General features: G+C 38.7%; 1 protein-coding gene across 1 annotated transcript; it reads left to right on the top strand.

Moving 5' to 3' along the window:
* Positions 1-5,532: 5,532 nt before the first annotated feature.
* Positions 5,533-13,114, top strand: LOC146887009 (uncharacterized). Its single transcript, XM_085671976.1, has 4 exons — positions 5,533-5,571; positions 12,029-12,276; positions 12,404-12,815; positions 12,908-13,114. Exons 1-4 carry the CDS (start codon positions 5,533-5,535, stop codon positions 13,112-13,114), a joined length of 906 nt encoding a protein of 301 aa, XP_085528102.1.

The following is a 13,114-nucleotide window of genomic DNA, read 5'->3' on the forward strand; positions in this document are numbered from 1 at the left end:
ATTATTATTATCATTATTATTATTTTATTATTATTTACTGCACCTAGGTGACCTAACATGACTATAACGGTAAAGTCCGCTTACATAGCCCGCAAGGTAAAATCCGCCTACATAGCCCGCAAGGTAAAATCCCCCTAACAGCCCACAAGAGCGCAAATAAGTCACCAAATGAATTCACGAACGAGTATAAGCGGACCAGGACGACTACTTCAGAGGACAGGACGACATTTGTCGGCCATTCCAGCCTTAGAACATTGAGACAAACCCCCTAAGACCAACAATCATTGAATTAAGGGGGCCTAGGCCAGGCTCAGGTCCACCTACGACCCAATCAATAACCCAACCCATGACAAGGTCAAACGTAATTAATAAACTATAAATACGCATGGACCTCAGCAATTAAAGGTACACATTCATTAATCCCTTAATCACGAGATTTGACTTTCTGAGCAACTATTGGCTGACTTGATCGTCAGAGTCTTCTCCGCAGGTAACCCCTCATGGGTCCAAGCCGAAGTACCAGCAAACGACATATGCGAGCCGAGAGGAAGCCTACTAGAGGGATTGCGGATTTAGGTAAGGTGATATTTGTGTTTGACATCTCTTATTTGTTCTCCGCAGGAACAATTGGTACCCACCCTAGGGCATGAAACAACACCTTACATATCAACCCGCACACTTTCAACGATGGTTTCCACTCGTAGCAGAGCTAGAGTCACGAAACAGCCCGAAGCAGGTCCTGCATAGCCTACTACCCTCACCCCAGACTTAGCCGCCATCCTCGAAGGCCAAGCCAAGATGCAGCAAGAGCTCGTTGATATGAGAAAGCGCAATGCTGACGAGATTGAGGCACTTAGGCAAGAAAACTCACGGTTGAGGAGGAAGATTGAGGCTGACCCAGTCAGAAGGGGAAAGCCAAGGAAGCATCAGAAACCCCCAAGTCTCCAGCTTACCAACCAAGTGAGGAAGAAAGCGAGTACAATCCTAACCCGCACACCTTCACCACCACTCAGCAGACACCCATCATCTCTACCCATCATACACACTTCCATCCCACCCTCCCAAGACACACCACAACACCTACTCCCTCTACCACCCTTCCCACTACCCATATCCCACCTCACAACTTTACCTCCACTTTTCCTACCTTCGTCCACCATCCCATTCCGCCTCACCCGTTACCACCCCAACCACTCAGGCACCGCCACCCTTTCACTGATTCCATCACCAACACCCTCTCCTTGCCAATGGGAACCCTTCACGCTGGATTGTTATACAGGAGAAACCGACCCAGACGAGCACCTCACAATACACATAACCCACGTCGCCCTCTATACGTCCCATGATGTCGTCTTCTGCAAAGCTTTTCCAACTACCCTCAAAGGCCCTGCCCTTGAATGGTTTATTACTCTCCCGTCGTATTCCATTGACTGCTTTGACACCCTCTCCCACATGTTTACTACTCATTTCGCTGGTAGTCGCCCACATCAAACCACAACCCACTCTCTCCTTGGCGTCAGATAAGAACAAGACGAGACGCTGCGGACCTTCATAGACCGCTTTAGCAAGGCCGCTCTCTGCACACCCCATCTAAACCAAGAGATGATATTGCAATGTTTGGCCCTCACTCTTAAACCCGGACCATTCGCTAACAATGTCTACCTACACCCACCCGTATCCATGCATGAACTCAAGCTTCGCGCTGCAGATTACATCCGCATGGAAGAGATGCAAACCCTCCACACGAAGTTCTGCAATGATTACACTCCCTCCACTGCTAGCCCCGCTAAACCACCCTCACGGCCTGACTCCAGACCTAGGGAACCCAAACAACCGCGCTTCACCAGGTACACGCCCCTAAGTGTCCCCAGATCCCGCCTTCTTGATGAAGCTCTCCAAGCCGACCTCATCCCACCACCTCGTAAAACATCTAACCCTCCCAACGCAGACATGACCATATACTATCGCTACCACTGAAACAGTGGCCATACCATAGACAAATGCAAAACACTCTAAGACAAGATAGAAGAATTGGTTCGTGCTGGCCATTTTCACCGCTTCATCTGCAGAGACGACCACCCACATCCTTCACGATCCGATCACAAATATCCCCCACGCGATTCTTGCCGAGACAAACGCCCCACCCAACCAACCAGCCATGACCCACAACCTGCCCGCACTAATGTTACCCCGTATGATCCCCCACTACGCGGCACGATTAACACCATCTTTGGTGACTTTGCTAACAGCGGGTCCAACTCTTCTACCAGAAAGAAACATCTCCGCCAACTATAGTCCATTAACCACATAACCCACTCCCATCACAGACCCACATGCCTTCAATAACTTTTACAAATGATGATTCTCATGGCGTCGACCACCAACAGGACGACCCCATGGTCATCACAGTCAAACTCGAGAACTACGTGGTAAAGAAGGTCCTTATCGACCAAGGCAGTTCAGTTCACATCCTATATTGAACGACATAACAAAAACTACAGCTTTCCACCATTACCATGGTCCCCTATGATGAACCTATATACGGCTTCTCCGGGGAGAAGGTCTCCACTCGCGGGTACATCGATCTCCACACCATTTATCGCGATGGCAGTCAAACCAAAAGAATCCACACCCGTTTCCTTGTCGTGGACACGCCTACATCATACAATGTTCTCCTCGGCCGACCATCCCTCAACATTCTAGGCGTTGTCATATCTACGCCACACTTGGCCATGAAATTCCCCTTTCCATCTGGTGACATTCTTACCATCCACGACGACCAACGGCAAGCGCACGAATGCTACATCGCCACCCTACGTCCATAACTACCCGTCCTCCAAACAAACAACATTGAACACCCATTCGGCTTTGACAAAGCCTTATCTAAGGATGACTTGGACCCCAGAGTAGGACGCGATGCACGTCTCGAACTAGTCGATGACACTGTACCTTTGGAACTCCTTAATGGATGCACCTTCAAGTTGGGCACCGGTCTTCAACAAGAACAGCGTGACATACTAACACCCACCCTCATCAGTAACACTGACCTCTTTGCCTGGTCAGCCGCTGATTTACCCGGCATTGACCATCAAGTCGCAGTCCACAAGCTCTCTAATTATAAAGAAGCTAGATATGTCTCCCAAAACAAATGAAAGCTTGGCGAAGAACGTTGACTAGTAGCGAAAGTCAAAGCTGGCAAGTTACTCAACACGGGTTTCATCGAGGAAGCCCATTATGCCACCTGACTTTCTAATGTGGTTTTGGTCAAAAAAGCAAATGGCAAATGGCGAATGTGCGACGATTATACAAATTTCAATAAAGCTTACCTTAAAGATGCTTACCCTCTACCCAATATTGACCAACTAGTTGACGGTCGGCAACAAGGTCCTTAGTTTTCTAGATGCATACTCCGGATATACCCAGATCCCAATGGCCACAACTGACATGAACAAGACCGCCTTCATCACAGATGACACCAACTATTTTTACAAGGTCGTGCCTTACGGCCTAAAAAACGCATGAGCAACTTATCAACGGTTGATGGATAAAGTCTTCATCCATATAATGGGCAAGTGTGTTGAAGTATACGTCGATGACATGGTTGTTAAATCCCCAAGTCACCACCAGCACCTCAAGACTTATCTACAGTATTTTTGGCATTACGACAGTACAACCTCATATTCAACCCTGAAAAATGTGTTTTCAGCATCGATCGTGGCAAATTTCTTGGCTTCATGCTAACACAACACACATAGAAGCAAACCCCGAAAAATGTAATGCCATCATTGAAATGCGAAGCCCCAATAATATCAAGGAAGTACAACGCCTTATTGGTCGTCTGACCGCCATCTCCCGCTTTCTACCCAAATTAGTCGAGCAAATCCAGTTCATAATTCAACTACTCAAGAAATTCGCAAAGTTCTCTTGAACGACGAATGTGAGCAAGTATTCCAAAACCTCAAAGCCTCCCTCACATCACCACCTATCCTCCATACTGCAATAGATCACACTGTAAGTGCCATGCTAGTTCAGGACATCGCTGGTACTCAACATCCCGTATACTTCGTTAGTCGAACCTTGCATGATCTAGAAACCAGGTACCAAATGGTGGAAAAGCTGGAACTATCCCTAGTACATGCAGCACGACGCCTACCCCTACTTCCATAACCACAAAATCATCATAAAAAATGATTATCCCATTCAGAAGATACTCCAAAAGCCAGACCTAGTTGGCCGCATGTCATCCTGGGCCATGGAACTATCCGAGTTTAACATACGTTATGAACCCCACGACCCCATCAAAGCTTAGTGCCTTCTAGACTTCGTCAATGACCTGCAACACACCCCAAAAAGGGGCCGATATCATCCTTGAAGGCCCCAACGACATCCTCATTGAAAAATCCCTCCACTTCGCCTTTAAAACCTCCAATTATCAAGCCAAATATGAAGCCATCCTAGCCGGCTTATCCCTCGCACGCGAAGTTGGCGTCAAAACACTCACGTGCAAAACCGATTCCAAACTCATAGTGGGGCATCTAAATGATGAATTTCAAATCAAAGACCCTACCCTCCTACAATACTATCACCTGGTCCGTAACGTCATCCAATCCGCTTTTGAACGTGTGTGCGTCCAACACATCCTAGAAGTGAAAATGTCAAGGCCGACATATTATCTAAACTAGCTAGCACTAAGCTAAAAAGCTGACACATATCCCTCTTACAACAGACATTATTTGCACCATCCATAACAAACATTTACCTAAACCTAGACCAGAACCATGCCGACAACTGGATAACTCCCTACATCCAGTATCTCAAAACTGGTAACCCTTTGCCTTACGCTGACAAGAGCTGGCTGGCTAAAGCCGCTAGGTATATGATGATAGGGGATGACTTATACAAGCAGGGATACGGTCAGCCACTCCTCAAATACATCACAGCCGAACAAGCCCAGTACATAATGAGAGGACTACATGAAGGCATATGTGGATATCACTCTGGCGCGTGAACCATTACCACCAGAATACTCAGAGCCGGTTACTTTTGGCCAACTATGGAGGCAGACTGCCACACCTTTGTCAAGAAGTGCATACCATGCCAGAAGCATGGCAACCTCATCCATCAAAAGCAAGAAAAACTCCACCCCATACTCTCCCCGTGGCCCTTTGCAAAGTGGGAAATGGACATTCTCAGCCCCTTTACTGCGAGAAAAGGCCAAGTGAGATTTTTGATAGTATCCATCGATTACTTCACTAAATGGATAAAAGTCAAACTGTTAGCCACCATCACAACTCAACAAGTCCAGTAGTTCGTCTGGAAAGATATCATATGCTGCTATGGCGTCCCACAAACGAGCATAACCGACAACGATTGATAGTTCGTAGACAAAGAACTCGCTAAGTTCTACATTGGCCTCGACATCAAACATGTAACTAGCTATGTTGAACATCCGTAGACTAATGGTCAAGCTGAAGCAGCCAACAAACTTATACTAGTGGAGTTGTGCAAAAGATTGCATAACGCCAAGGGTCGATGGCTAGAAGATTTAGTGGAAGTCTTGTGGGCCTACAGGTGTACCCCTTAGTCAGCAACAAACGAATCCCCTTTTAGCCTAGTATACGGCGCAGAGGCCATGATTCCAGTAGAAATTAGCGAACCATCTCTGCGTCGAGAACTATACGACCCAGATCAAAACCACCAAAATATGTGCACCCACCTCGACCTCCTACCTGAATTAAAAGACAAAGCGCAAATCTGCAAACCTACTAGAGGGATTTCTGATTGAGGTAAGGTGATATTTGTATCTGACATTTCTTATTTTTTCTCCGCAGGAACAATTATTATTATTATTATTATTATTATTATTGAAAGGTCTATTAGATTAAATTAAATTTGATTTATATTTAATTTTATACTATTTTGTAATTTTATTTTAAAAAATTATAAAACATTTTTTTTAAATATTTGTGGGTATTTACCGGTACCTGTAGGTTTTAAAATACTCACGGACATTTTTTAAACGGGTACCAGCGGGTAGCGGGTGAATTTTTTGTTGCGGGTCGGGTTGTAGGTAGACATTATCTGTGTCCGACCCGACCCGTTGCCATCCCTATTCAATACATAGAGTTATCCCAAAATTAAACATGACAGAAGGAAATGCTATCTTATGAACTCAAAATTGAATTCTCATAGTCCAGATGTGCATTAACTTTTGCATCATCTCGTGCTCACATCACAAAAGTAATCATTGCAAATGAAGAAAGACTAAAAATGTTTCTTTTTCTCTATAAGAAATTTGTTGACGAGAATAAATTCATCAGTAAAACATTATCATGGAAATAAACTCGTCAATAAAACAACACTATCAACAAATTTTACCGTGAAAATTAATTTTGTTGATAAATTTGAATTTAAATTATCGACAAAAAATATTTGTTGATAAATATGTATATATTTGAAAAATTTTAGTGAAGAAAAAACATAACATCTGTACAAAATCTAGGGTTTTTCTAACTTTTCCACTCATTCCAACTCACCAATTTGGTGATTGTTGCTTCACTTGGATTCGTATTTATGTATAATGGCTATTCGCAATGGTATTTAGCCTTTAAACATATAACATCTTTTTTTCTCATTGAAAACTGTAATTTTTTTCAACCATTAAGGGTACCTTCAATGAATTGTTTTTGTTGAAAACAATTTTTCTTTGCCTCTATTCTGAACCAATGAGCTCAACTAGGACTGTAGGAAGCAATTCACTGTGCTTTGTTCATATCTAAGGTGACTTCAACGTCCAAACTTATATGTTGGTTCATAATGAATGTTGTTTTTGTTGAAAATAGTTTTTAACATTATGTCCTAGCAAGGTCGTCTCAACCTTATGTCCTAGCAAGGTCGTATTGAGTTGAGCCTTTCCTACATTCAACATGGTTTGACATGTCTCAATTTTTTAGTTGTCCTGACTTTTGGTCCAGGTTAACCCATCTCGACTCTCATTCCGAGAGAGCCTGTCTCAATTTCCTATTCGAAATGGGCCTTTTCGACCTTTGGTCTAGGCCGGTTTGTCTTAGCTTTCGGTTTGGAATGACTTGACTCGATATATGATCTTCAGTTTACCACAAGTTCAAGAGGTTGAAAAAAAAAATTAGTTTTTTTTCTTTTAAATATGAATAAATTTGAAACTGACTCACTTAATCCGCTAATTAAACATCGAACGGATTAAAGATAAGTTGACAAATAATCTACCACAAATGCATTATTAACATTTTACCATCTTTTACTTATCTTTAATTATAATTATGTAGTTTTACAAGTCATTATTCTTTGATTTGATTGTTATGTAAGAAATAGAAAAAGAAATTGACAAACCAAAACATCCTTTGAATCAATCCATTGTATAACTGTAAATTTATATTAAAAAATTAACTATCCTTTAAGTTAATAGTGTAACTTTATAAAATATTTACTAGTAAATTTATTAAATTTTATTGTCAATTTTCTAAATGAATTACTTTACAGTCAACTATTTCAAAATTAAAGTTATATTTTTTCTTTTTAATTTATCGAAATAAATTTTGATATACGATTATATAATATATTTTCTTTTTCTCTTTCACAATAATTACATCCACCACAATTTCTGAACTCAAATACCAGATAATAACATGATGATGGTTGTCTTTCTCAACAGGTATAAAATTTGGAGGAAATTGTAATTTTAATAATAATAATAATATTATTATTATTATTAATAATAATAATAATAATAATAATAATAATAATAATAAGAAAAGGTCTATTAGCTTAATCTAATATATTTACATATTTAAAATGAGAAACATTTGAGATTGTAAAAGCAATTTAAAAAAAAAATCAATTTTTTTATAAATAATATTGTTTTGGTATTAAGAAGAAATGTTTGTATAGTAGAAATTTTTGAAATAAATTATAAATATGTTTGTAAGTTACTTTTAATTCACTTCTGACGAAAAATTACAATATAACACTTTAATCTTATTTTACTTTAATAATAAAATTAATTTCGTATAGACAAAAGTAAATAATTTTCAATATATAATATATTTGTATAGTTCTTTAAAAAGGAAAATAATAATATTAACATAATATATACACCGAACCTATCAAAAGTAAGGATGAAAAAAAAAAAACATGCGTATATAAACATAAACTCGTCAATAAAACAATATTATTAAAAAAATTTACCGTTAGAAATAATTATGTTAATAAACTTGAATTTGAATTATTGATGGAAAATATTTGTTGATAAATATGCGTATATAAACAAATTTTAGTGAAGAAAAAACAAAACCTCAGTGCAAAATCTAAGGTTTTTCTGACTCTTCCACTCATTCCAACTCACCAATTCATATTTGTGCATAACGGCTATTGGCAACAGTATTCAGCCTTTTAATATATACCATCTTCTTTTCATTGAAAGTTGTAATCCTTTTGTTTTATTGCTGTGTTTGTTTCAATATGTATTTTTTATTTATGCACAATAACACGGCATGTTTAGGTTTCTGATGAATTTTGTTTTTGTTGAAAACAGTTTTTCTTTGCTTCTTCTATGAACCAATGAGTTGAATTACAACAGGTTTAGGTTTTCAATAAATCTTGTTTTGGTTGAAAACAGCTTTTTTTGCCTCACCAATGATCTCAATTGGACCATAGGAAGCAATTAACTCTGCTTTGTTCATATATAAGGTGAATTCAATGTGCAGACTTATAAGTTGGTTCATAATGAATGTTATTTTTATTGAAAATAGTTTTTCTTTGCCTCTTTTCTGAACCAATGAGCTCAACTGGGATCATAGGAAGCAATTCACTGTTTTCATATCATAAAAACTTCGCAATTTCTCTGCAACCAATCAACTCAACTAGGACCATTGGCTCAAAGCAATTACAGATTCATGACATGTAATGTTAGTAAATATGTAGCATTAATGCAGAGTTTTTCAATCTGAATTTTGTTTGTTTTTTTTTATGCACACAAGATATCGAAGATTCTGAAATTATTAAAGATATTATGTTTTCTTAAAGTATATAATTTCTAATTAGTAATATATAAAAGTTATTTCTAAAAGTTATTTATAATGTATACTTCAATACTTCTATTCACTGGCACAGTTTGTATGACAAAACAAATATTGTTATATATAAAATTTGGAACTTTTTCCATGTTTTATCTTTAAAAAACGTTTTGGAGGATTAAAAGGAGAAGATATTTAAATTGTTTTTAATTTTGATAGTATAATCATGTAAAACTATTGGCTATACTGAAACATTAAATCTAACTTTTTTATTTATTTAAATATGAAAAATTATTAATTTTTACATATATTATTAGACATTCAGTTTAAGACGGTTTTTATCGACTTTCAATGTAAATAGGTTTGTCTCCACCTTCAGTCATACTAGTCAGGGTTGACCTACACCTTGAGACGACCCATCTTGACTTTCGACCCAAGCCGAGTCATCTCGAACTTCATCACGAGTCGTCCAAGTCGACCTTCAGCCTAAGGTGGGCTGACCAGTCATGACCTTCGGCTCAGACTGGGCCGTCTCAACCTTCAACTTGCGTTGGCTCGTTTCAACCTTCAGCTTGGATCGATCCGTCTCAACCATATACCCGACTCGGCCTTTCTCGATCTTCAGTGGCCTGATCTTAGCCATCTCAACCTTCGACTAAGGGTGTGGCCAAATCTTGGTTGGAATTGATTCAAGTAAATTTTAGTGGGAGCCGATTGTCGTTGTTGAGGCGACTGAATTTGGCCTTTGGCGATTAGGCTAAATTAGACATTATTTCAACTTCGCTGAATTTCAGGTAGGGTCGACTCAGTTGAATGTCGGTCTTTGCCTACTTGGCTAAATTTGGTCAAATTTTGGTAAAGATCGACTCAATCAAATTTTGTGCGGATGAATTTTGTCGACTCATGATCAATTGAATTTCAGTCCAGGCCAACTTGATCGAATTAGAGCCCGTGCCAACCTTGGGCCCGAGTCGATCCATCTGGACCTTTGCACTGGGTCGACCCATCTCGACCAACGACTTGTCTGATTCTTCCCGACCCTTGGCTCGTGCCGCTTGGTCTCGACCTTCGATTGAGGCCAACTCGTCCCAACCTTCATTTTGGGGTACCACGTCTCGACCTTCGACTCGGACCAACCCGTCTAAATCTTCAGCCTTTCTTGACCATCGACATCGGTCTCGACCTTCAGTCCTAGCAAGGTCGTCCCGACCTTCGCCTGATTCGACCCTTTTCAGCCTTTGGCCCTATTTGACGTGTCTCAATATTTGGCTTGTCCTTATTTTTGGTCCACGTCAACCGATCTCGACCCTCAATTTAATAGAGCCCTTATCAATTTTCTGTTCAAAACAGACACTCTCAACTTTCGACTTGAAATGGCTCGACTCGATACATAACCCAAACTGAAAGTATTATGTTTAAAAGTTAGTTAAAGTATTGTAGAAGGACTAACCCCATCTTAACTCTAACTCTAACCAACTTGAGAGGAGACTTTGGGGTTGGGGCTTTTTCTTGGCCCCATCAATTCAGGCTCCATAAAAGAAACTTATTCAAAGATGGACTAGGACTGGCCATGTGTCATGGATCAAGCGACCATGTGTCATGGATCAAGCTCACAACTCTAAAAAATAGTTAAATACTTTTACATAAATAATAATGATAATTATTGAATTTCTATTAATATTTAAATATTGTTGCCAATTATTTTTGAGCGAAATTAGTTAGCTTGTATTTATTAAAAGAAAACATTACATATTTCAATGATATAACTCAAACTTGAATAATAGAGATGTGAAAATGAGATTCATTCTGTGAGCCAATTCAACTTATCACGAGTTTGAATTAGGTAGGATTGAATATAAATATATATATATATATATATATATATATATATATATATTGTTTTTTAAATGTGGGTCAATTGGAACTCGACTCACTTAACCCGTTAGTTAAATGACTTCGAACTGAGTTAAAGATAAGTTGACTCATAATCCATCAACAATTATTTTATATCCTTTAAGTCAATCCCTTGTATAAGTGTAAATTTATATTAAAAAATTAATCATCCTTTAAGTTAATGTAATTTTATAAAATATTTATAGGTAAAAATAATGAAATTTTATTTTCAATTTTATAAATAAATTACATTTCAGTCAATTATTTTAAAATTAAAGTTAAATTATTTCTTTGGCCTATTGAATACCTCGGTTTATTGGAGATCTTCTCTATATTGGCTCTACGACGATACAACTCTACACCTCTGCTCATCCTTCCTCAAGCATTGGTTATTCGGCAACATAACTCTACACCTGTGCTCATCCTTCCTCAAGTGTCGACTTGATGATGATGCCACTTCATATCTCTATTCTTTGTTGATCATCACCCTATCATCGATAATATAACGACCCTATCATCGATAATATATCGACGCACTGTTTTTGGACGAATACAATATATATATATATATATATATATATATATATATATATATATATATATATATATATATATATATATATTGTTTAACATTAATTACATCCACCACTAATTTCTCAACTCAAATAACAGTTAATAGATGAGTTAATAGATATGATGGTTGTGTTTCTCAACTTAATAATAATAATAATATTATTATTATTATTAGGTTAAAATACTCCGTTGGTCCTCGTTTTGGTTCAGAAATCCCAAATTGGTCCTCGTATTTTAATTGGTCTCAATTTCGTCCTCGTTTTTGTAATTGAGTATTAAATTAGGGCAATCAGTAACAATGTTAAATTTTTTAACGTTAACTTGGTTTTGATTTTCTGACGTGGCGTTATGTATTATTTTTCAGATTGGCAGAGTGACTGTGTGGACTAAATTAGAAATAATAAAGTTTGAAAAACCCTAAATGATGTAATTAGGGAATTAGGGATTGGATTGGGAAAATCAGTGTGAGGCCTGGATTGCGAACCCCGTGTGCATGGACAAAAGTGAAGTAGATCGTTGTCGGAGGTGGGAGCGAGTGCAATCGGAGGTCAAAGCGACATTCGTGTGAGGCATTCAATAATGTGATAGTGAAAACTCGAACAAAGCCAATCATAAGTATGCTGGAGGACATTCGTGTTTATATCATGAAGAGATGGGCGACAAACAGATCTAAGATGAAATCCTTTAAAGGTGCAGTCTGTCCCAGAATTGTTGACATGCTTAAGAAGGAATCAAGCTTAACAAGACACTGGATACCAAGGTATGTCATTAATATATATATATATATATATATATATATATATATATATATATATATATATATATATATATTTATGTCAGCAACATAATCAGATTTGGTGTTTACATTTCTGTTATATTACACGCAGATGGTCAGCTGAGAAGTTGTTTGAAGTGAGGCATGCTTCAAATCTAGGGGAACAATTTGTGGTGAATATTGACAAGATGGAGTGCTCATGCAGGAAATGGAGCATAAGTGGACTTCCTTGTTGCCACGCACTTTCTGCCATGAAATTTTTGAATCTGCAAGGAGAGGATTTTATAGGCCATTGGTTTAGGAAGTCAACCTATGAGGAGACGTATAATTCAGTAATTTTCCCAATTAATGGTCAAGAGGTGTGGGAGGTTACTGCATATCCTGATGTCCTGCCACCAACCAAACGTATTATGCCTGGAAGACCTAAAAAGAAAAGAAGATTGGAACCTTGGGAGCTGAGAAAGGATGACAACACATTACGAAAAAGAGGAATTCGCAAAAGGTGTGCTGTGTCTTGGAAATTGGTCACAATAAAACTGTTTGTCCTAAAAATCATGTGCCACCACCAAGTCAATCAACTGTGTCAGCAACAACACAACAAACTGGCCCATCACAGCAACAGCAACCATCACAGCAAACTGGCCCATCACAACAACCATCACAACAAACTGGCCCATCACAGCAACCATCACTGCAAACTGGCCCATCACAGCAAACTGGACCATCACAACAACCTCACCCAACACAGCAATCAGGCACAGGAAGAGCAATAGGCCCAACACAGCAATCTGGCCCAGCAGCAGCTCAATCAGCACCATCATAA

Source organism: Vigna unguiculata, chromosome 4, assembly GCF_037176805.1.
Source record: "Vigna unguiculata cultivar grain cowpea cultivar isolate G323 ecotype 2 chromosome 4, ASM3717680v1, whole genome shotgun sequence".
NCBI classification, from domain to species: domain Eukaryota; kingdom Viridiplantae; phylum Streptophyta; class Magnoliopsida; order Fabales; family Fabaceae; genus Vigna; species Vigna unguiculata.